The 23,095-nt window shown below is 33.0% G+C and overlaps 1 protein-coding gene across 4 annotated transcripts in view; it reads left to right on the plus strand.

Annotated features, from left to right (window-relative positions):
- LOC110113872 overlaps positions 1-22,823 on the plus strand; it is a 58,987-nt gene extending 36,164 nt beyond the window's left edge. For 2 of the 4 annotated variants that reach the window (XM_020846584.2, XM_028697717.1), the window contains 7 exons: positions 2,920-3,175; positions 3,269-3,381; positions 12,995-13,093; positions 13,191-13,238; positions 21,562-21,672; positions 21,758-21,848; positions 22,365-22,823. In XM_020846584.2, coding sequence (XP_020702243.2) covers positions 2,920-3,175; positions 3,269-3,381; positions 12,995-13,093; positions 13,191-13,238; positions 21,562-21,672; positions 21,758-21,848; positions 22,365-22,465 — 819 coding nt within the window. In that variant the 3' untranslated portion in view covers positions 22,466-22,823. Of the gene's footprint in view, positions 1-2,919; positions 3,176-3,268; positions 3,382-12,994; positions 13,094-13,190; positions 13,258-13,351; positions 17,655-21,561; positions 21,673-21,757; positions 21,849-22,364 lie in introns of those variants that run through there. The other 2 variants (XM_028697718.1, XM_028697719.1) reach the window with 2 other exon arrangements.
- The last annotated feature ends 272 nt before the right edge of the window (positions 22,824-23,095 follow it).

The raw sequence follows: 23,095 nt of genomic DNA on the forward strand, positions 1-23,095 counted from the left end.
ATTCGAGGTTGTCGGCTTTTTGACGGGAATAATTTTAGAAATTAGAGCGTAAAATTCTAATCGTTTTGATGTATAGAACCTATATTTAATTATGTGTATTTTGAGAATTATGAATTTTGGAAGTTTCTAAATGTCAATTCTACCCCTAAGTCTTTCTTAAGCCAAATCTACTTAAGTGAGGGCAAAATTGACCTTTTGGAAGTTCCTTTCTCTTAAGGGGACCGAATTCTATTCGAGAATTCGGTCCCCATTTCATTCTTCCGCCCGAAATCACGAGAAGGGAGAGGCGGACGGGTAGGCGGACGGGAGAGGCGGACGGGTTGCTCCGGCGGCGGTTTCCGGCGGCCAATCTTGGGGAAAAAAGTAGGGGAGACTAAGGGAAGTGAAAGGTATGCTATAGAACTAGGGTTTTCCCTCTCCTTCTCAAGGTTTTTGGATGAGAAGATTTCTAGGGTTTTGAGAAAACTTGGTTTTTTCTTTGAGAAAAGATTAAGGAAGGGTTAAGGGAAGTTTCTAAACCTTAATGTGTAGTGCTTTTGTAAGAAAATGCAAATTTTGGAATTAGGGTTTACTTAAAAATTGATCTTCTTTGTAAATGTCTTCACAAATGTTGTTTCTAATAACTTGAGAAAGCTTTTATGTAAAGACATTGTAAGGTTTAAGCTAAATGTTGAGTTTAGGAATTTAGGGTTTCTCCCTAATGAAGAAATTTTGATTCCTATAGTTCTAAAAAAAAGACTTTTAGAAAGATTTTTGACATTGATTTATGGATTTTACTTGAAATGCAAGTTTTCATAATTGTAGATTTCTTTAATCCAAGAAAGCCAAAGATGTTTTAATTAATGTTTGATTGTAGGAAGAATGTTTGCTTATATAAGATCCATGATTTTAACTAAACGATAATTGAGAGTGAATGGAAGTGAATAGATATCATGAATTGTGGGTAGGGTTTGAATAGAAGCTTATACAAGACATTAGGTTGAATTCTGCATTTTACTTTCGTTTAAAGATTTAGAAAATTGTGAGGGGAAACAGTTACTTATGCATTTGTTATATGCCTCTTTTAGATTTTAACTGTGTGGAAGGAAAGGACTTGTTCAGACAAACGAAAGGGGTCCACGGATTGAGGTAGGTGGAATGGATATTCTTCTAAATTTAGAAATCTTTACTTTCACGCAATTATATAGAAATGGCAATTTCTTTTATGCTCATTATGGCACTCTTATGACTCATATTACCTTGTAAATTTATGGATATTTGAGGCAAATGCAAAGGTTTCACTCTATGCAAATGGACAACTCATGAATGATCCCCATGCTCTTTTCTTTACTTGTTCTACACATGTTTTCCTCTCTACATGCAATGAACTCATAAGCATAGCAAGCATACACATTCATATGGAAACATACACTTGTTTAGTTTATGAATGGTTTATTTAAAGCATCCCTTATAGTTATATAAGTAATAAATGTATGTGCATGTTGACGCGGGAGTATCACATGGAAAAGGAGGCTCTTATGAGCCATGAAAAAGGATGGTTCCTATGAACCAATGGAAAAGGAAATGGCCAATTTATATGTACCTGATCAGTACAAGTGATACTCCTGAGACGGGTGTTATAGTTATATGCATATTAAACTATTATGAATGTTTCATACACATGTTACATGTTTTTGTAAACTTAATGCTAAATCCATCTATTGGTGATTATTTTGAATGAAAGAAAAGAAAAAGTTTATGTTTGGAGATTTTAGTGGCTCTTTCTTTATGTTGATACTTCATTTTGGAGCTATGTTATTTGTCTTGTAAAGTTTCTTTTATCTTCTTTATGTCCGATCTCTGTTCCCGCCTCGCATTTGCGAGCTAACCGGGCGGTATGCTTTTCTTTGAGCACAACTTGTTTTATGATCGATGATTCTTTTGCTAAAATACTCAAAGCATGTTATAGTTTTCTCACTTGATTCTAAGTTTATTTGAATCTCCATTCTTACCTATTGAGTATAAGACTCACCCTCGTTGTGGGAATACTTTTCAGGAGGATCTAGGAAGGGGTAAATGGCCAACCAACCACCGCGCATCTACCGTCGTAGGGAGACGACAGGCGGAAGGTTCCTTTGTATTTTGATTTTTTGTATAGAAAGATTAGAAATGGAATGTAAGAGAAAAAAAAAAGTTACACTTGTGGATCCCCTTTTGTATCTTTTTGTAAACTTAATGCTAAATCCATCTATTGGTGATTATTTTGAATGAAAGAAAAGAAAAAGTTTATGTTTGGAGATTTTAGTGGCTCTTTCTTTATGTTGATGCTTCATTTTGGAGTTATGTTATTTGTCTTGTAAAGTTTCTTTTATCTTCTTTATGCCCGATCTCTGTTCCCGCCTCGCATTTGCGAGCTAACCGGGCCGGGTCGTGACACTTTGATTCTTCAAAATTTAGTAAAGTTTGATCGAATGTAATTTGTGCTCTTGTTTATATTACATATAAGTGGAAGGATAATGCACAAATTCCATGTTAGTGCCTTTTTAATGAAGAAATTTAATACTGCGGAAACCAGCGATAATCTAAAGAACCTTGGTGGCAATCTATGGTGGCCATCCAAGTGATCAAAATTTTAGGGAATTATATTTTATTGCATGCATTTTTCATTTTTATAAAATCTGAAATTTGGTATATAAATAATTCCTCGTAGCTTTACAACATTAGAAATGCATATTAGTGTATGAATATTTGTCTTTCTTTGTATTTGATTAGGAGTAATGCCTTTCCTTTTTAATGATTTCCTCCTTGTATAAATAATGTGGATTGGTAGAAAATTTTACAAAAGGAAAAATCAAGCGGATTTGATTCATTCGTTTTCTTGATTTTTTTCTACATTGTTTTTTATTGTTTCATCAGTATGACTTGGGATTTTCTTTCCAGTATACAGTAGCTGGTCAGAAGGGGCCCCCAGTACTTTTTTCCCATGGTTTTGGAGCTTTTCTAGAGCATTTCCGTGAAAATATCTCTGCTATGGCCGAGAGTGGACATCGAGTTTGGGGAATTACACTTTTAGGTTTTGGGAGGTCTGAGAAGCCAAATATTTTGTATAACGAACCCATCTGGGCAGAATTACTGAGAGACTTTATTGTTGATGTTGTCAGAGAACCAGTTCATCTTGTTGGAAACTCTATTGGGGGTATTACTCCATTTTCCTCAATATTGTAGTTCTTTCTCAAATCAGTGTTTGCCAAATTTATGGTTTTAAAAAATATTCTTTGCTCAATTTCAGGCTATTTTATAGCTGCTGCAGGTGCTTTTTGGCCTTCCTTGGCCAAGTCTTTGGTCCTGATTAATACCGCTGGTTCAATTGGTCCTAACTATTTATATATACAATTAGCGGAGGTAAGGTCATTTAGTTTTTTTCGACTAGCTGTTTACTGCTAAATTAACTTCAGTTAGACCATTTACTCTTTTATTGACAAAGTATCATCGCTTAAAAGACCTATTGTATTTGGAATATTTTAATGATTTTGTTCACTGCTAAATTAACAACTTTTTACTTAGATAATATATTTTCATCCATTAATCAATCAATTGAACAAATCAATCATTTATTTATAATGGTTAAAGCCTAGAGAAGCTAGAAATGAAAACCTTAACCATGCTGAAAAATTCATTCGCTCCACTTCTCACAATCATTAAGTCCATGCCCCTCTACCACTATCTTCTCTAATCTCTCTCTGGCTATTGTGGGATTTGAAATTTATGCTTGAATCTTTTATGAGAGCTTGGTCCAGATTTGAAGACATATTAGATTTAAATAGAATACTAACCATATATTTTACTCTTATGTAATGAGAACTTTATCTTATCCGAGATTTCTCATGAATGTAGCTACTATAGTTAATTATCTCTTCAGCTCACAAAAGAAAACTTTTGATTAAGGCCACTCTATAGGCACTAAATTCTTATAGTTTATTGCAGTACTGATTTTTTTTATATTGATAAGGTTTACTGCAGTTAGCTTAGAGTAGATGATAGCAGGAATTATGCCAAATCTGATATAGATCACATAATTCCATCATCCTCGATTATTGTTAACTATGATCGACTTAATCACTATACTACCCTAAATTTTTAAAAAAGATTAACTTAATTTCTCCAAAATTATGCCCCAATTTTTTACAGATCTCAAAATTCAGTGAAATTATTTTTATTTCTGTCTACACTTTATTTCGATCATTTTGATGTGTTGGAGCATATAGAAATAATCAGCACAAATCAATTTATGCATATAATTAAATTTTCTTAAAGCTTATTTTTTAATTTTACTGTGCATTAATTAATTTACTGTGCTTTACTTGTGGCGGTGGACTTATTAGGAAAATTAACTAAATTTTATATAAAAACACATATAACCCTTAAGCCTTCATTAAATTCAATCTATATTATTCTTTCTCCGTTACCTGAGGAGAAGAAGGAAGAAGCAGCGGGCAGTGAGCGAAGGGGTTGCTGGCGGCACTATAGCAGCTGTAGGTACTGTTGCAAATAGCGTAATTTTAAGGTGCACGAGGGGATAAAAATAGAGAATATAAAGGAAAAAAAAAAAGATAAGAGAAAGAAAAGGAAGGAAGAAGTGAAGGAGAGGCTAGGTAAGGAAGTTTCAATCGTATTCAACTTTTGTTGTGGGGATAAGTGACTTGAATGAAGGAAAAACATTTTGAGGTAATGAGTTGTTTAAGAAAAAGTGGCATTCAGAAAGCATTATAAATCAAGTTAATCATCATTATTAGGTAGTTTATGCAAGATCGGGACTTACTAGGAAAGATGAAGAAGCAGGTTGGGGATAGAACCCAATTGTTTCAATGAGATGCTCAATCTCTGGTATAGGAAACAAGAAATCAGTATGTCTATTGTTTATATAATTTCTACAAATTGAACATATGATAATAATTTCAGTAATAATGAAAATTCCATGTTTATAATTCTCTGTTCATAAAATATTTGTTTTATATGTATGATGTCTCATATTTATGATAATTGTTTCCTATCACTTTTTATTCTTGATATCTGCTTTGATAATTTGACTGTTATCAATTATGCATTCTTGCTCAATGAGATACTACAAAGAAAGGAAATATCATTGATAATAAAAGTTCGTGTGAAGTAATGTTATGAGGGATAGACTAGCAAATGATGATTTGTGTAGGGAAAGGCGTAAGACCTAACAAGGCAAGCCTTGGTAGGAGATTGAGCAATTAGAGTATTTCTGAGCTTTGACATTGATTATAATTTAATGATACTAATTTGCAACATTGGTTAGTGGGCCCTAATTATAACTGTAATTTAGTAGCATCATTTTCTATCAAAATCATCGGTTTAAAGAATACATGTTACGTTCCTACATGTGCCAATTTTTTTATTGTGACTATAGAGATATGCTCATAGAACATTTTCTCTTGATACACTCATATTATCTTAAATATGCTGCGATTGACAAATTATTGCGTAAGATGGATGGATTGGATGGTTGAGTGTTCTATGCTTAGAAAGGTTAATTATTACTTAAATATTTTTAATATTTGTATTTTTTAAAAATTTCTCATATTTTTATCTTTATTTAAGCCCGAAATAATTCGTTTTGGGATTTGAGGGCATTTTCAAAATGGAGATGCCCTGCAGATGAGATTCCCTATCACACGACCATCCTTGTGAGGTGTTATTTAATCTTTCGCATTTGCAATTTGAATGCTTGACTTTTACAGTGGACCCATCATCTCCAGGTATGATGTATAATTAGCTATACAGATCATATGGGTATGAATATTTGCATCATTTTTTTTTTCAATTTGAATGCTTTCCTTTTGAAAATAAATCCTCTTGTTATAATGTGCAATAATCACATTTATCATAGGGTCATTTACATGATTGATATTTGTTGCTTTGAACCTATAAATTCTGTCCACTTAGTTAGATATCAACTTTACAATATTTGCATATCATTTGTGTTTATTTGAACATTCAGTGCATTATAGATCTTGTCCACTTCATGCCCATATGTAGAGGTTCTTGTTTATAGATTTGACCTCGTGATTTGTATGCCTCATTTTTACCCCCTTCTAGTCACACATAAGGCATATAATAGAGACGGATAATCTAAGCTGGCTCATTTCCCACCAACACGCATCATGAGTTTACTAAACATTATTGAGGGTGTAAACAATAGTCTAACTTGATCGTTACAACACATATTTCATCCTTTAATAGATTCATAATATTCATGAATATGGAACGTGCATAATTTAAACCATCAAAATAAATTTTTAAGCTTCTAATACTTTCAAAGAAAATTTATATATCCGAATCATGAGGTGTAGCATAAGCAGACAAACAATATTCTCATTACATTCATCCTAATTTAATTCATTTGAATAAAAAAATTAATCTAACCCTGTTATTCGAACTTGCATATGTATTAAATACACAGCTTCTAATCAATCATCCAAAATAAGATTCATACATGCTCACAATATTTCGTGTACAACATCAACATCTAAAATCATAAAACTATACTCATAAAACTAGTATAGTTTTATAAAGAAAAAAAAAAAACATAATTCTTACTTGTTGCATTACTTTCATTTTCCTGAAATCATAATATAACATCAAATGAGCTGCACACTCAGTGAAATAAACAAATTTAATATAAATTCAAACATACAAAATGTCGCACCCCATTTTGACCCAATGTAATAGAGAAGGAGAATATGAATAGATATATCTCTCACTAACACCCATCCTGCAATACTTTTATCAGAATAGAGTAAGAAATAACCTATCTAGACTATCTCAACACATCAAGTTCTTTTCAAATCTTAAGAATTCCATCCAAATATTTCAACCTTGGAAGCATATTTAAACCTATGGAATGAAATGCATAGCTTAATAAACTTAAATAACATTTACATACTCAAAGGCTTGTCTATACAGCTTCCTACTCTGATCTCTATGTATACCCAAAATGTATTTATACATATGTGCAGTCAACCTCCTGTCTAGAGCCCTACTGGCTCCTTCCTCTTATCTAAAGTACAATTACTGTTAATGAGCTAAAGCTCAATGAAATACACAAGCATAGTATAAGAAATAAAAAACATAACTTTTGCAGTAAATTTGTAAAAATCTAGAAATTTCTATAAGAATTATATGCTATAATGAATCAATGCATAATAATGCAAATTACTTTATTTGTTTGTTTCTTTCCATATTTTCTATTTAGTTACTTTCCAATACTTTAGGCTAGTCAAATGATAGCTATAGGCTTTTGCACCCTTATAACTATCTAATTCAAAGTTGAGTCGGTATTCCGAACTTTTAGAATTGAGGATAGCCCTCTCAATCAAGATTGAGTCTGAATTTCCAACTTTTAAAGTAAGAGAGAGCAGGTTACGTTTTATATGGCTTTCCTAAAACTTACCTTGTCAAGTATTTCGCCTATACTTGTGCCGGTCTATCCCCATACATGACTTGTCACATTTACTTTTCATAAACATTATGATGTTCATAACTTACATATGATTTATCTTTTTGTAGTATCCCAGTTCAGCAGGTAGTGTTTATTAAAGAGTTCAAATAGCATGTAATTATCTCAATTGCACCAGTAACAAACTACATGCTTAATTTAAAATAAATGCTATCATAATTACATTAAGTATATAAAAATGCTCTCATTTTCTATACTACTTGTTGGGTATCTCACTTTATTCTTTAGGGCGGTCGGATGAATTTGTTCTCCTCAAACACCTTGGCCTCTTATCCATTTATAAATAACCTAAAACATAATTATTTGTCTTTCAATGTGCGTTCAAATAAAACACAACAGGCTATATAAAACCTTATAAATTTATCTCAATTGCACTCATTCAAAACAATTTCAAAGAGACTTCTTAGATTATTTATCATTTTGTATGGCCTATAGAATCTTCAATAAGAGAACCTTGATAGTAGAAGAGTCTACATATATTGTTTTTGATGAATTAGATAGGACCTCTGAATCTAAACCAGAAGAATAATAAGTAGAGGTAATTCAAGGGGTAGAATCTATTAACCTAGGAGATAGAGTAGAACCTTAGGAAACCCTGCCTAGAGAATAGATACTCATCTAGTCATCGTAAAGAACTGATATTATGAGATCTATCTGAGGGTGCTAGAACTAGGCATGGACTTAGGAAAAAAAGTTAGCCATTCTGCAGTTATCTCTATGATTGAACCAACTAATATAAATCAAGCCTTATCCGATGAATTATGAATCCTACCAATGCAAGAATACTTAAATCAATTTGTTAGAAATTATGTATGAGAATTAGTCAAAAGACCTAAGGACCATAGTGTAGTTGGAACAAAGTGATTTTTCAAAAATAAAATGAATGACTCTGGAATAATAATAGATATAAGGCCAGATTAGTTGTTGACGGGTACAATCAGATAGAAGGAATATATTTTGAGAAAACCTTTTTCATTGTTGCTAAATTAGAAGCCATCAGAGTGCTATTAGCTTTTACTTATTTTAGGGAATTTAAATTGTATCAAATGAATGTTAAGAGTGCCTTATAAAATGAGGTGATTAAAGAAGATGTGTATGTTGAGCAACCCCAGGTTTTGAAAATTCACAATTTCGTAATCATGTGTTCAAGTTAAAAAAATATTTTTTATAGATTAAAATAGGCACCTAGAGCTTGGTATAAAAGGCTAAACACATTTCTCTTAGATAGAGCATTTGTTAAGGGTAGTATAAACATCACCCTATTTATCAAGAAAGCAGGAGAAGACCTACTCATTGTTCAAATTTATGTTGATGATATATTATTTGGATCTTTAGATAAAAATTTATGCGATGAATTTTCAAAAATAATAAGTAAAGAGTTTAAAATAAACATGATGAGAGAGCTAAATTATTTTCTTGGATTTAGTGTGAAGCAGAGGGATAACAGAACCTTCATTAACTAATCTAAATACATCAAGGACATCCTTAAGAAATATGAAATAGATAATGCTAAGGGAATAAACACTCCCATGAGGTCTATCATTCAGTTAGATAAGGACCCAAGGGGGAATTCTGTAGATCAGAAAATATAGAGGGATAATTGGATCACTTCTCTATTTGATTGTCAATAGACCTGATATAATATTTAGTGTAAATCTCTGTGCTAGATTTCAGGCTGATTCAAAAGAATCTCATCTAAATGTTGTTAAGAGAGTCCTTAGATATCTATTAAGCACCCTGAACTTAGGTATCTGTTACCCTAGACATAGCTCATCCTTTGAGATCATATGATATTCAGATTTTGACTTTAGAGGATATAGGGTAGATAGGAAAAGTACATCAGGAACCTGTTAGTTTATTGGCAAATCATTAGTTTCATGATCCAATAGAAAGCAAAATTCGGTAGTCGTATCCCTCGCTGAGGCTGAATATATTGATGTAAGAAGCTATGTTGCTCAAGTCTTATTGCTAAAGTAATAAATCTTATATCTTGGACTACTAGTAGGCACAATTCCTATATTATGTGACAACACTAATGTCATTTGTATATCTAAAAATCCAATTCAACTCTCCCACAGAAAACATATATAAATTAGGCATTACTTTATAAGAGATCATGTAGTGAAAAGAGATATATAATTGCATCATATAGCTACTGGAGACTAATTAGCAGACATCTTTACTAAACCTCTAGCTATGATACCTTTAACACCTTGAGTACTAGACTAGTTTTTATAGACATTCATGTTTGATTTAGGATGACTACAAATTATTCTATCATTTGAAATCAACTATTCATATGTGTCACTCTGAATGTGTTTGATTTGTGATTTATTCTATGTGTGTTGTTGTTTTTTGTTTTTTCTTGATTATCACACCCTCTTCACTCCATCTAACAATTTTTTTTTTTAATTAAAAAAAAAATAGTTCACATCATATTGTACAATTCACTTTCATACTGTACGATACACATATCAATAGTCTTTGGTCGGTACGATAATAATTTCACTTCGTATTGTATGAATACTTGTTCGTACTGTACGATCTATTTAGTTAAAAATCTTGCAGTAACTCTTCGGGACGGATGCAATCTCTTAATATCGTACAGTATGATATTGTTCATACTGTACGATTTAACTCTCTTTTACCGATCAGTCATCCAGAAGATTTCCATTCGCCTGATCGTAGTGTAAGATCAACCTCAAATCTATAAATTAAAGGACTTTTCTAAAGTTTCAATCCACTCAATTCCTTCTTCTTTCAAATTCCTACCCTCACAATTTTTATTTTAAAATTTATATAATTAATTAAATCTTAATTATATATATATATATATATATATCCTTTAGATATACTTATATATATCAAAATTTTCAACATTAAAAATATAATTTAAGTAAATAAATTGGACATTTTTCATTTGTAAGAAAATATGGTAAAATTTTGGATAAATTTTATGCTTACTTTTTGACAAATATGTAGCTATTATACAAAGAAAAGATGTTGAAAGGCTATACTGATCATTTGTGCTGAAACATATGCATAAGGAGCTCATTGCAATATATGTTATGCTATACTTGAATTATTAGTTGTGTGAGACTATCTGTAAATTACTTATTTTCATTTTCGTATTCATTGTTACTATCATGTCATATCTATTTTTAATGTCGTATTATGCTCATAGGCTCAAGCCTGTTTGTGATATCATCCCTTTGATATGGATTGGACAGTTCCAACTCATAATAATAATAGTCAAGAATTCCTGCCTATTTTTCAGATAAAGGCTTGACCATTCTAAACTCTCAATATTTGGAGTTTGAAATACCTTTTTCAATTTCTTAATAAGGGATGGTTTATTCTGGCTTCTCTGCATCTAGCATCACCTTATCTTGTGCAGGTCATCAAAGTCAACCCGTCTAATTCATATGATAGGACTTTTCAATGATCCTTTGAATTTCATCATCATTATTTTCATTTTTCTCTATTTTAGCATTTGAACATTTATCCATCATTTCATAATTGTGTTCATTTTGATGAAACGTATCACAATTAGAGGTATTTGCCAAAATACTCATTTATGCCTTGTACATTGGCGACTAATCTTTATGGTTGAGATCAATGAGAATTATTTCTTTTTCTTCTTACTCTTCTTCTCCTAAATATCTTCTTTCATTTCCCTTATTTTTCTCCTTCAGTTACAGCTTTTTATCTCTATTTTCTTTCTTTTTTTTTTTTCTTTTCTACTATTGCTACAATACCGCTGCTACAGTTGTTACTACAGAACTTACCTTCCTCTTTGCTCCTGATGCTACGGTGCCGCCTCTACGGTACAAAACTCTTCAGACGACCTTCAACTTTTTCCATCCCTTACAGGCTTTTAGTTAGGTGGCTTATGGAGATAAGAGGGCAAGCCTTAGTGTTATAGGTAATATATGCTTATATATTTCTGTATTAAATTTTAATGTTGCGTTGGAATTCATCACCACCATAGCCACTGTCTCAGCTCGTTTTGGGAAAACCGAAATTACTGTAGCATACAAGTACAATAGTTACAGCTACAGTAAACGTTAAAATGGAAACTTAGAAAAAAATGATTTTGCGCATAATTTGAGGTAAATTATTTCTATATGCTTCAATAATTGTGGTGATCGAAATGAAGTATAAAATGAAATAAAAATAATGTACAAATTTTGATGTGTAAAAAGTGGGGCATAATTTTTGGGTGCAATGTTTTTGTCGTACCTTATGAAAATTTTGGTGTCACACAAGGGTTATGATCACCAACTAGCTCTACGCTCTCAGAAAGGTCAATTTCAACTTTAGTGCACCAGTTGAGGAACTTTTCATCCCATATAATGAACCAAAAAACTAGTAAAGATGCTGCTTGGAGGTCCGAATGCAAGAAGAAAAAAAAGAAACCATGGATGTCAGGGTGGTCTAAATGGTATGACATAATGATAAACCGCTACTCATGCAAGTCTACCAACTACATCATGGGTCTAATTCCATTGATCCTTCTAGTGGATAGCGATAATATGGGCAATAAGAGTATTACCCGTTCAAAGCCTCTATCACCATATTCTAGGAGCTAGTTGATTGGGTGGTGAAATTTGAGAAGTTGAATCTTTCAAAATATGAAAGTCATGCTGATAAGTTTAAAAGAAATAAAGTGCATTTTAATATCATGCATAAAGTGAATTGGTAACTTTTGATTCCACACTACCCTCATGCGGCTATGCATTCCTACTAAAAAATGGTCAACATTTTTATCCCCAAAAATGTTTCTAGTTCTGCATGCTTATGCGTGGAAAGTGATGGTCTCCTTGACGTTCTTGTATTGTTCAGGAAATGACATACATTACCCCAAACTTCTTGCAGAATTTTAATTATTCCATGTTGTTGCAATAAACATGAGTTTACGAAGGCCAATCTGCATCCCAGATGGCATGTGTCTGGCAAATCTTCATATAATAGCTCTGTTTTTTGGGATCGTTATCTAAGAATCTTATGCTCTTCAATTGATGAATTTATTCTGGAACATCCTTTGAAAGCTAACTTATGGAGTCATATCTTTATTTGTTGACTGCTTTTTATTTGACCACCATCATTAAGGATGAAAAGTTTATTTTTATTCATGATGTCTTTACTCTCTTAGTTTGTATGAGAAAATCTGTTATTATTAGAAGTAGGATCAAATTTAAACTCTACATCTTTACGGTTGGATCAATCTCATGGAAATAAATTTTAAGTTTCCTTCAAAAAATTAAATAACTGTTATGTAAATGTAATAGTGATTTATATAATTTATTTTGTGAAGTGTTCATTTTTTTATCAATATGATAATTTTTTTAATTCTTTTCGTTATGATGGATTCATGTTGAACACTTTTCACTTTTGAGGTAATGTTCAGAAGGGCATTGTCAATTAAAACATAAGTAATGTAGATGTTCCCCGTTTTTTCTTTTTCCTCAGCGGAGAGCCTCATCTGGATTTGCATGGATGGGTAGTCGTCTTCTTCTACTCTATTTGAGGTTAAGGGCTACAGATATTCTCAAGAAGTGCTATCCAACTGTATGTTGGTGTAGAAGCATTTGATTTATTTTTCTTAGAATAAGTTGGCTCAGCTTGTGCCAAATGTTTCAATGACATTGGCATTCTATTGCTACAGAATCCTGAACGTGCTGATGATTGGCTTGTCGACGAAATACTAAGAGCTGTATCCTTACTCATACAAAGTACAACATTTTTTATTGCACTTATTATTTGAGCTTACCTGATATATAACCATTTACTTATACTATGGTAGTTCTGTTTTCTATTCTGCACCAGAAACAGTGTGATGCGTCTTGGAAGAAAATGCAGCAAGATAGAGAAGAAATGCAGGAACACAAATATAGGTGCTGATTTTTTGTTACACCTTCAACTAATAATGAAAGATATAATTAATCATTATTCGAGAGGTAGATCAGCTCTCCCACAAACTCTTGCCACCGCTAGGAAACTCACACCAACAAGAAAATAAACTTGGCATACAAAACATGAAAACCCTAGACAAAACTCCTCATGAAATAGCCCTAACACACAATTAAAACTTCCAAAAATAGTAAAACCTTCTACAATTAAAACCTTCTTAAAATATTAAATCCTTCCACAATTGAAACCTTCCACAATAAAAACCTTCATAAAATATTAAAACCATCCAAAATTAAAACCTTCCACTATAAAAATCTTCTTAAACAGCATCCCCTTGATTCCTTACATAATGAATAATAGCTCCCTATGCCTAGCTGTGAGCCCCCTAGCATATCAATACTCCCCCTTCCCCCCAAGCGCAACTTGTCCTGAAGGGGGAAGGATGGGAACTCTCCTGATCTTCTTTTTCAACAACAAAATCTTCTTCATGTCGAGAGCCACTTAGCTCATGATCAAGTTCTATATCATTCATTATTTGCTCGTACTTCACTCAAGAGAATATGTCATCTTTCAATAGTTTAAAATCCTTGTATAGCCTTCACTTTTTATTAGATCGATTTTATGCTTCTATTTGACTTCCATGCTTTGACTCTTCTTGTTTCATCATTCATCTTTGTATAAGAAAAAACTTCTCATTGCTCGAGATGTCCTTCAGCATCAACCACTGCTTTCTGAAGCACCTTAACCTTTGCACGCAACTTTTTTAGCTCCGAGAGATACTCTACTTCTTGAGCCGTGATGCTTGCCTTGCACTTGACTGAAATTTTTAGACTATTTTCTCTGATTGTTTAGAATGTGAAGATTTTTTAATGAAAAGGTGCGTTCCTCTAGAGACCAATCTCATTTTTCAAAGAAGCAAGAAGGGAGCATAAGCATTCATTTCTACCTTCAGGCCCTTCCTTTCTTTTCGAAGCACTTCAACTTTTTCTTTTAAATCTTCTCCTTGAACATTTTTGCTAGGAATTTCTTCAACTGGAAACTTCTTTTGCACAAAATCACTTGTCCCAAAGCCCTTAAGTATCTACATCAACTCAAAGAACTTACCCTTAAATATCAATTCCATGAATGATGAAACATGAAGGTCATGTAGGAACTCTGCAGCTGTTTTTTTTTTTTTGTATATGCAGTCGTAAATTGATACCTAGAGTTCAGATGCCAAGTAGGTTTCCCGGGTTCTAGGTGCTTCCACTCCATGCAATTCATAAAATTTCTCATCTAATATTTGATTGGGTTTTCAAAAGCACAAAATCTCATAATCTTTGCAGAAATTTTCTTCTTTAATGAAGAAAACCAGTTCTTCTCTAATCCATTTCTAACCAACTTGGTCCTATTGATCACCTGCATACAATCATCAAGAGCTAGAGGAAGTTCTTAGTTTTGGATGCCTTGAAACTTGCTTGAACTTGACAGCTCCATGTATCTCTGCTCTAAAAGTTTCCCGCCCATCTCTATTTCTATGTTGATTTTTTAATGGAATTTTTTGCTTTTTGGATTTTATTTTCAAAAAGCACTATGTGGGTTTAACACTCCTCCTTAAGATGCATGCTTTCAGCTTCAAGAGCTCTCATGCTTTCATTAATCACTCTGTTCTCCTAGCCTAGATCATTTGTGATCCTATAAAAATAGTTCACTTCATTAATTAACCATTGCATATCAGAAGATTTTTCTGTAATGCAACTCCTCAAAATTAATGAGAGGAGCTCCTGAGCAATAACTTCTTCAAGAATATCATTATTTTCCTCTTCACACACTTCATTTTTCTCACTTAAATCATACAATTTATTTAACAACAATTCATTTTCCTTGAACAACTTTTAGATTTCACTGAGATATAAGACAAGCTTTTTGTAAATCTGATAATCTACCGCACATTCTCTCCAATCCTACATTTAGAATTTCCTCCATCTGCTTGCCATCATTAATATCCTTCTGCAACTACTTATTTATCTCTATTACTTTAAGATTTTTTTCTTTGGAGGTTAAAAATTTCTTGATTTCTCAAAACAGATTCTTGCTTAAACACTTTGTTTTGTACTCTAAGCTCCACCAATATCAATGCAAGTTGGTCTCAAAGTGTGAAAGAAGTTGGTTTCTCAAGTTGAAAATGGAGTTCACCCTTGGTAACTAAAACAATAGCATGCAGCTCTGCAATTTTTTTTGCAAAATATTATCATAGCAATCATATGAAATCTCACAGATATTGGCATCGTATGGCTCACAAATCTTCTTTGTGTCGTATGCTTTCATCATCACATGAATCTCTTCCAAAAGTTTCACATTCCGGTCCGACAGTGCAATTAACTTCCTCTCTCCTGAGTGGCTCATTCCTGTTTGAGATCAAAAAAGAAATTTTCTGCATGCTTCAATTTCTCCATGTACTTTCTACATTCTTGGGAGAGAAATAAATTCTTTTCAGTCAATTCAAGCAAAAACCACTTCGAGATGAAACTATCAATCTCAATGTTTACTACTTTGTAATGCTCCTCAAGCTCCTGTTTTGTTACTTGGATTTGTTTTTTTAAGGTTTTAATTTTATTGTTCGAAAAATCAATTGATTGTTGATGAAATTTATATCATTTTCATCTTCTAGTTTTCCTCGTCAGAATGGACAATGCAGTTCTTCCATATCATGATATGCTAGATCCTTCTTGTCTATAATCTCATTGTTTCCTTCTAAGATCACAAGCCGATACTCCAAGATTTGAATATGTAGAGAAACTCTTTCCACTTGAATTTCATCCGTTGAATTTTTCGGCTTAATCAATTCGATGTCAACTTTGTCCTTTGATAACTCTATATTAGCTGAGTCTTATGTTTTGGCCTCAACATTTTCATCTTCAGAGATACCCATATCAATAGAAACCAAAGGTTCTTTCACTTATTTTTTTTTTTTTCATTCTTAGATTTTGACTTAGTTGTGTCTTTCCCATCTTCATTTTTGGATTATGAAAACATATGTTCTTAGGATGTGGATGTCTTGGTAGAATCACTTTGCAAAATACTTGGATTTTGATTAACACCGTCAGCTTGGCTTTGCAAGTTTATTTCCTTGCCTTCTTCATTCACATCTTTCTCCTTGTCATTCAGTTTATCCTTTGAAGGAATATGTGTTTCACTTATTGAACTCTCACTCTTCTTCTCCACAATCATTCGCATCTTCAACTTTCTCACCCTAGGATCTTCATCTTTGACCACTGTAATAGCTTCTTCCTTCAGTGTAGCGGTTGTCGTGGTCCCTTCATGTTTCCCCGTGTATATAGGTTGGGAATCCTATCTTTCCCCCATCCTCCTTGCATGATTCTAACCCCATGGCTCAGCCCGACCCCCTCCATTTCTTGTTGCCCACTCTCTTTTCTTGAAATACCTCCCATAGTGGTCAGCCTCACCACAAAATTCCATCCTTGTTGTCCTCCTATCTGGAAACCCTGATCCACCCCTTACCGAAGCCCTAGGATGGCTCTTGATGATAGAAACTCTTCTTATCGAACTCCTCCTGTCCGATCTCCTTTCCCTTGATTAGGCCAAGGGAATTCTGGTCAATTCTTGGTAATGGTTAGCAATCGGAACTGTCGGTGGTTTTGGATTGCATCTCCATGAGCTTGCTCGTCATCTCCTTCAACCCTCCAAATTAGCTCTCCATCTGATTCTCTGTGGCTAAAAACCTTCTTTCGATGATTAGGAACTTCTCCTTCATTTGAGATTTGATTTGCTCCACTTTGTCTTCCAACGGATCCACCTTCTTTGCTTCCATCTCTCCAAAATCTGGCTTTGATACCAATTTAATTTGTCTTGGAAGCAAAAATAGTAAAATAGTAATGAAGAATTGCAGGAACAAAATTATAGAGGCTGATTTTTTGTTACTCCAACTTGTAACTAATGATACAATTGATCTAATATTTACGAGGTAGATCGGCTCTCCCACAAATCCTATTCACCGTTAGTAAACTCACACCAACAAGGAAAATAAACTCAGCATACATAACATGAAAACCCTAGACAAAACTCCTTAAATAGCCCTAATACATAATTAAAACATTCCTAAAATATTAAAACCTTCCTAAATTAAAACGTTCCACAATAAAAATCTCTCTAAATAGCTCCCCCTTGATTTCTTACATAATGAATAATAGTTCCTCCGGCCTTGTTGTGGGCCCCCTGGCATATCGCAGTGATTAGTGTGATTTTCAATTATTTCTCATAATATTTTGTAGTTTTCGTAAGTGGTAGAGATATGGTAGTACCAGTGTGAATATTCATGCTTGTCTTTGTTTGTTTATAATTAAACCTTCAAAGTCGCCCTTCTAAAGAAAAGTTTATGACTATTATTTGTAACACTGTATCTGAATTGAAGTATTTTGCTATCATTATACAAATTAAAAAATTAATAGGATACTTTACTCTTTTACCATTGTTACCATGCATGAACTGAAAAGCAGCAATAAAGGACATGGTGTACACTTTTGTTCTTTACACTTACCAATTGAACTATTAACTGTTTCAATAAAAAAAATTTTGAACTTCAGATCAATGTATATTAGTTAAATGTCTGTCCTTAGTCTTCAAGTAATGAATTAAAATTAGAGATGAGTCTTTAAAACTAATTAAGATTTAAGACTTTGTAGATTGTTGAAATGTTTCATTTTATTCGTGTTAGTTCTGTGTGGAATTTGATTGTGTCAATCAATCAGGTTGTATTGTCAATTCATACATTAATTGTGTCGGTTGAGCTTGACGAGGAGCTCGCTTGGGTTTATAGAGAGGGGCAGCGCACTCCCTGCTTAGGGGTTGGAGGAAAAGTCTATTTTTTTTTATTATCCGTACACTCACACAACACCGTGGCAATGTATGCTGGAAGCATTGTAGTCCTTTAGGTTCAAGTTGGAGATTGAATGTGGAGAGCTGCGGCACCACCCCTAGTGCCGCAGGGCTATGAATCAAGCTGAGCTTTTTTTTTTCTTCTTATTTCACTTAAAGGGTTGCGCTGTTGGATGTGTTTAAGTGTGTATCCTATGATGCATAGACACGGTCACGGCGACATGGACACAGGACACGTCAATTATTGAAAATATAGGACATGGATACGATATTATATCTTAATATTTTAAAAATAGTGTTTAAAATTTTAAAAAGTATAATTTTAATAATAATTTAGAAATAGTAAGTTGTTTAATAAGATGTTGTGCTTAAAATGATTAATATTAGAATGTTGAGAGTCGGGCATCATTGCTGTGTATCGGGCATTAATGTTATGCAGTAAGTATTAGGCATCAACATCAAGAGTACGGGCATCAATATCAAGAGGGAGTCTGTCATCGATATTGAGAGGGCATTGGCTGTCGATATTAAGAAGGTGTCAGATAAAGATGAGCTGTCAAGTTGTATGTGTCGAAATTGCTAGCGTCAAACATAAATGAGAAGATAGTGTCAGACTTTGATGTGGAGATATTTTTGAAATGTTGATGTTGGAACAACGTCAGATGTCGATGTTTAGATGACATCGGACATTGTTGTGAAACCAAAATCGTAATCTGCCAAAGAGAAATGAAAATGAGAATATTCGATGAATGAGTATTACGTGCAGGATATTGATTTGACGTTGAGGATAGGAAATAAGATATTTAGTTTTTATATGTTAAATAAATAAAAGTTTAAAAATACAAGAAATTATATTTAAAAGTATTCATAAAATATTTAAGACATGCGTGTCGGACACACATGTCTAATTTATATTTAATATTTTTTAATCTGACACATTTTCGACGTGTCCAACATATATCAGAGGAGTGTCAAATGCATGTCGTGTCGGACACTGCACGTCTATTTGAGGAGAAGTGTTGGTGCATCATACTACATATCTTATCAATTTTGATCAAATAATTGTGTGATATGAAAAAAAACAATAAGAGAGTGTGAGTAAATGGTACAATTTCTCCCATTTTCATTATGAATTTCTTGGTGCAATGTGACTCTGTGATTTCTTTTTTCTTTTTCAGATTTCAGACTTTTCAATGATAAATACTAATGTTCTTTTTTGCTAATTTTTATTTCTGGTTTGTTTTTTATTGTGTGATTTCACATCCCAACAGCTCGCCCTTATTTTCAATTCAAATACAAGCAAAATGTTTAAATTTGGCTCCTTAGTTTGATTTTGAAATTAAAGGAACATCAAGTTTTTATGATTATTGCTTGGTGACTTTACCGATCATTGTTGACTTGCACATCCTTGGAGCTAAAAGAACCAAAAAAAAAAAAGCAATACAATCTTCTTTTTTTTTTTTTTTTTTTTTTTGAAGAAAGCATTAAAATGCTATATTAAAGAAAAAAAAGTTACAACCTAGTACCATTTGATTCCTTCATAAGCAAATTAATGAAGGAATCCGGAACATTATAGCTAACCAAATCTTTCCAAACAAAAGAGCTAAAACAAGCATAGTTAGCACAGAGATTTGCTAACTTATTGCTTCCTCTATTCACAGAATTAAAAAAAACAAAATTTAAATCTTTAAGAAAAGAGAGATCAATACTATCGGTACCTCCTTTGTCCACCTTGTTCTTGATGAAATTTATAACATTTTTGTTGTCACCTTCAATAATCACTCCTTTGTAATCCTTCACCCAATTGCTTAGAAATTCTTTCAAAGAAAGAATAGAATGAAGCTCCATTGCACCGGAATCCCAGTGCACAAACTATTTACCGAATGCCGTAAAAAATCTCCCCAAATGATCTCTAAAGACCCCACCTACACCGGCTTTATATGAATGAATTATGGACAGCTGCATCAATATTTACTTTGATCCAATCAGACGGAGGAGGATACCAATTATTGAGCAACCTGGATGGTTGGTTGATACCCTCAATGCCCGAGAAAGAACAAAAAGAATTCCTGTGCATAGCAGTAAAGCACACTGCATTTGAAGCTATATACAACGGGCTGGAACATTTCCCTTCGTGAACAAAAAGATTTCTAGATTTCCAGAAATGAAACACAGTATTGCAATAAAGACTTTTAACCCAAGAATTTTGAACCTTCAGCCACTTTAAGCACTCTTCTAGAGAAACAAATATCGGAATTCCAAAACCCCATGAATTTAAAATATCCACCACTTCTAACAGTTTGTTACAACCAGAAATAATATGCTCATTGTCTTCAGTTTTCCCGCAGCCTCTAGGACAATTATCAAAGTTTTGAAGTCTCCTATAGCACAGAAATTTATAAGTAGGTATGGCTTCATTAAGCAATACAATGTTCAATATATCATTTTACCGTTGACATATGTCAAATAATTTTTACCTTAAGGCGATTTGAAGTTTGTTGTATGATTAAAACATCCTAAATTCAAAATAATTTTGTAGATTTACGACATTGGTATTTTATTTTATATAACGTAACATCTCCCAAAAGATTATACTTTTTTAGAATTAAAACATCTCTCGACTGTAAGGAATCGATTAATATATATTTTACTCATGACCAACAAAGTTTGATGTTTGATATTATATTATTTCTGTCTATTTTCATTGAGGCAGTCGTCTTATTTTCACTACAATCGTCATTGCGATCATCATTAATCAGGAAAAGTTATACTTTGCCTCTATGAGCCTTGAGGTAGTGCTTTACTTGCTTGCTCGCTGAGAATTTTTGAGAGTTTGGGTACATAAGAAACTAAATGGTGTCAAAGAAAACAAACATATAGCGTTGAAAAGTGCCTACGAGCCTGTAGCTGTTTAGTTCATCAATGTTGTCAAGGAACAAAAGCTGCCATTGCTTCAGGATAAAATGCGTGTTGTGCAAGCTTTTGCCTTAACCGATAGAGTGATATGGACGTGCCTAGATTGCAAAAATGAACCAATATAGCTAAAACCTTCATTTTACATTCAAAAAAAGGGCATAATGCATACACCGTATGATTAGAAAGAACTTACCGGCTGTGGTTATATGTTTGTGCCTGAGCTTTGATTTTCTATAGTGATAAACATGGAAGAATGTTTTGATGCTAAAATTTCAAAATGCATTTTCTCTTGCATATTCTCGCAACATGTATGCTATCCTTAATCTCCGTTCCAGTCATATGATCCTGGAGTTATTGCCGTTCTTGAGAGTGTGTTCAACTTCAAACTACCGGTTCCTCTCAATTATCTGTTGGATTGGTTCGGGGGAAAAGTTTTGTTTATACAGGTATCCTAGATTTTTTAAGATTGGAAATCCAAATATTAAATGATGATGGTCATTTCTTTAATATTTGATTATGCTTATTAAACAGGGGGTGCGGGATCCACTCTCGAAATCGAAGAAACGGCTCTCCATGATCCGAGAGTACTGTAGCTTGGCCACAATTAAAGAACTAGATGCAGGTACATTGTTTTGAATTTTAAGTTGTGCTATTTCTTCATCTTCATTAAGTCACCACTCTCATTCAAAGCTATGCCGGATTTAGCCTTTATTTTGAACCGCTTTCTTGCTGCTTCTTAAAGCATCTTTCTAGTTTTTAATACAAATATTTTAATTTTTATACTGAAAAACTTTTTTAAAAAGCAGCAAAAAAAAAGTCTCAAACGAAGCCTTAAAGTCAAATATGCACAATTTTCTTTAAACTTTTAGCCATGCTACTTTTGGTATATATTTTTCTTACCTAACCCATCAAGTAATTTCATACATCCCACTTCTAGGCGCATGCTCAAGCCACCAAAGTTTAATATAATAATGTCTTTTATCATAACAAAACTTTAAGAAAAAAATAATTGTTGGTTTATACCAACTTTGTGCTTGAGTGATATAGACTGATTTGCCGCCATGTAGTGGCTGCAGCTTAATGTTTTTTTTCTTAACTGAATTTTTTTTTTTTTCCATTGTCTAAATTGCTCTTTCAGGTCATTGTCCTCATGATGAGTTACCAGAAGAAGTAAATCGTTTGTTAAGAGACTGGATACGGACAGCTGAACTAAGCAATCAAATGGAGAGGAACAATTGATTTTTCTTATGGGGTTTAAAACTTTGCTTGGAAGTTGCTTCAAGGTGGTTATACTTCGACGTCATAAATTTAGTCAAGGCAATGATGTTAAATTCTGCATATCATTCTTTTAATTTGTTAGATCCGTTCTCAAATAATTGGGATAAAGATATATGATAACGATTACTTGTTTTTTTTTTTTTTTTTGTAATATATGCCTCTTGGTGTTGGTCCGTCACTCCGTCCTACTCATTATCTCCTTTCTTTCCTCATGACTCGCCTTCTCCAGTTGGCCTTGTGTGGCCACATATTAAGTGGTACTGCTTGGTTTCTCTGAATAGAACTACAATAGTTATAAATTTTTTTTTTGTCTCCTAAATAGTTTGACTTTTCTTATAAATAAAATGCCCCTGGTGTTTTTTAAAATTACAAGATTGCTTTATATTCTAACATCGAAGCAGATTTAAAAGTTTCTCCAACCTATTTATGTAGTCCAAACTGTTTAGTAGAACTGATTGATTAAGGTTTTATTTGGGACGGCTTTCTTACTGCTTATTACAGTTTTTTAGTATAAAAGTTGAAAATTTTGTACTCGAAATCTACTTTAAGAAGTAATAAAAAAGCCGTCACAAATAAAACCGAAATTATGGA

The sequence above is a fragment of the Dendrobium catenatum genome, unplaced genomic scaffold, assembly GCF_001605985.2.
Source record: "Dendrobium catenatum unplaced genomic scaffold, ASM160598v2 fragScaff_scaffold_992, whole genome shotgun sequence".
Taxonomy (NCBI): Eukaryota; Viridiplantae; Streptophyta; class Magnoliopsida; order Asparagales; family Orchidaceae; genus Dendrobium; species Dendrobium catenatum.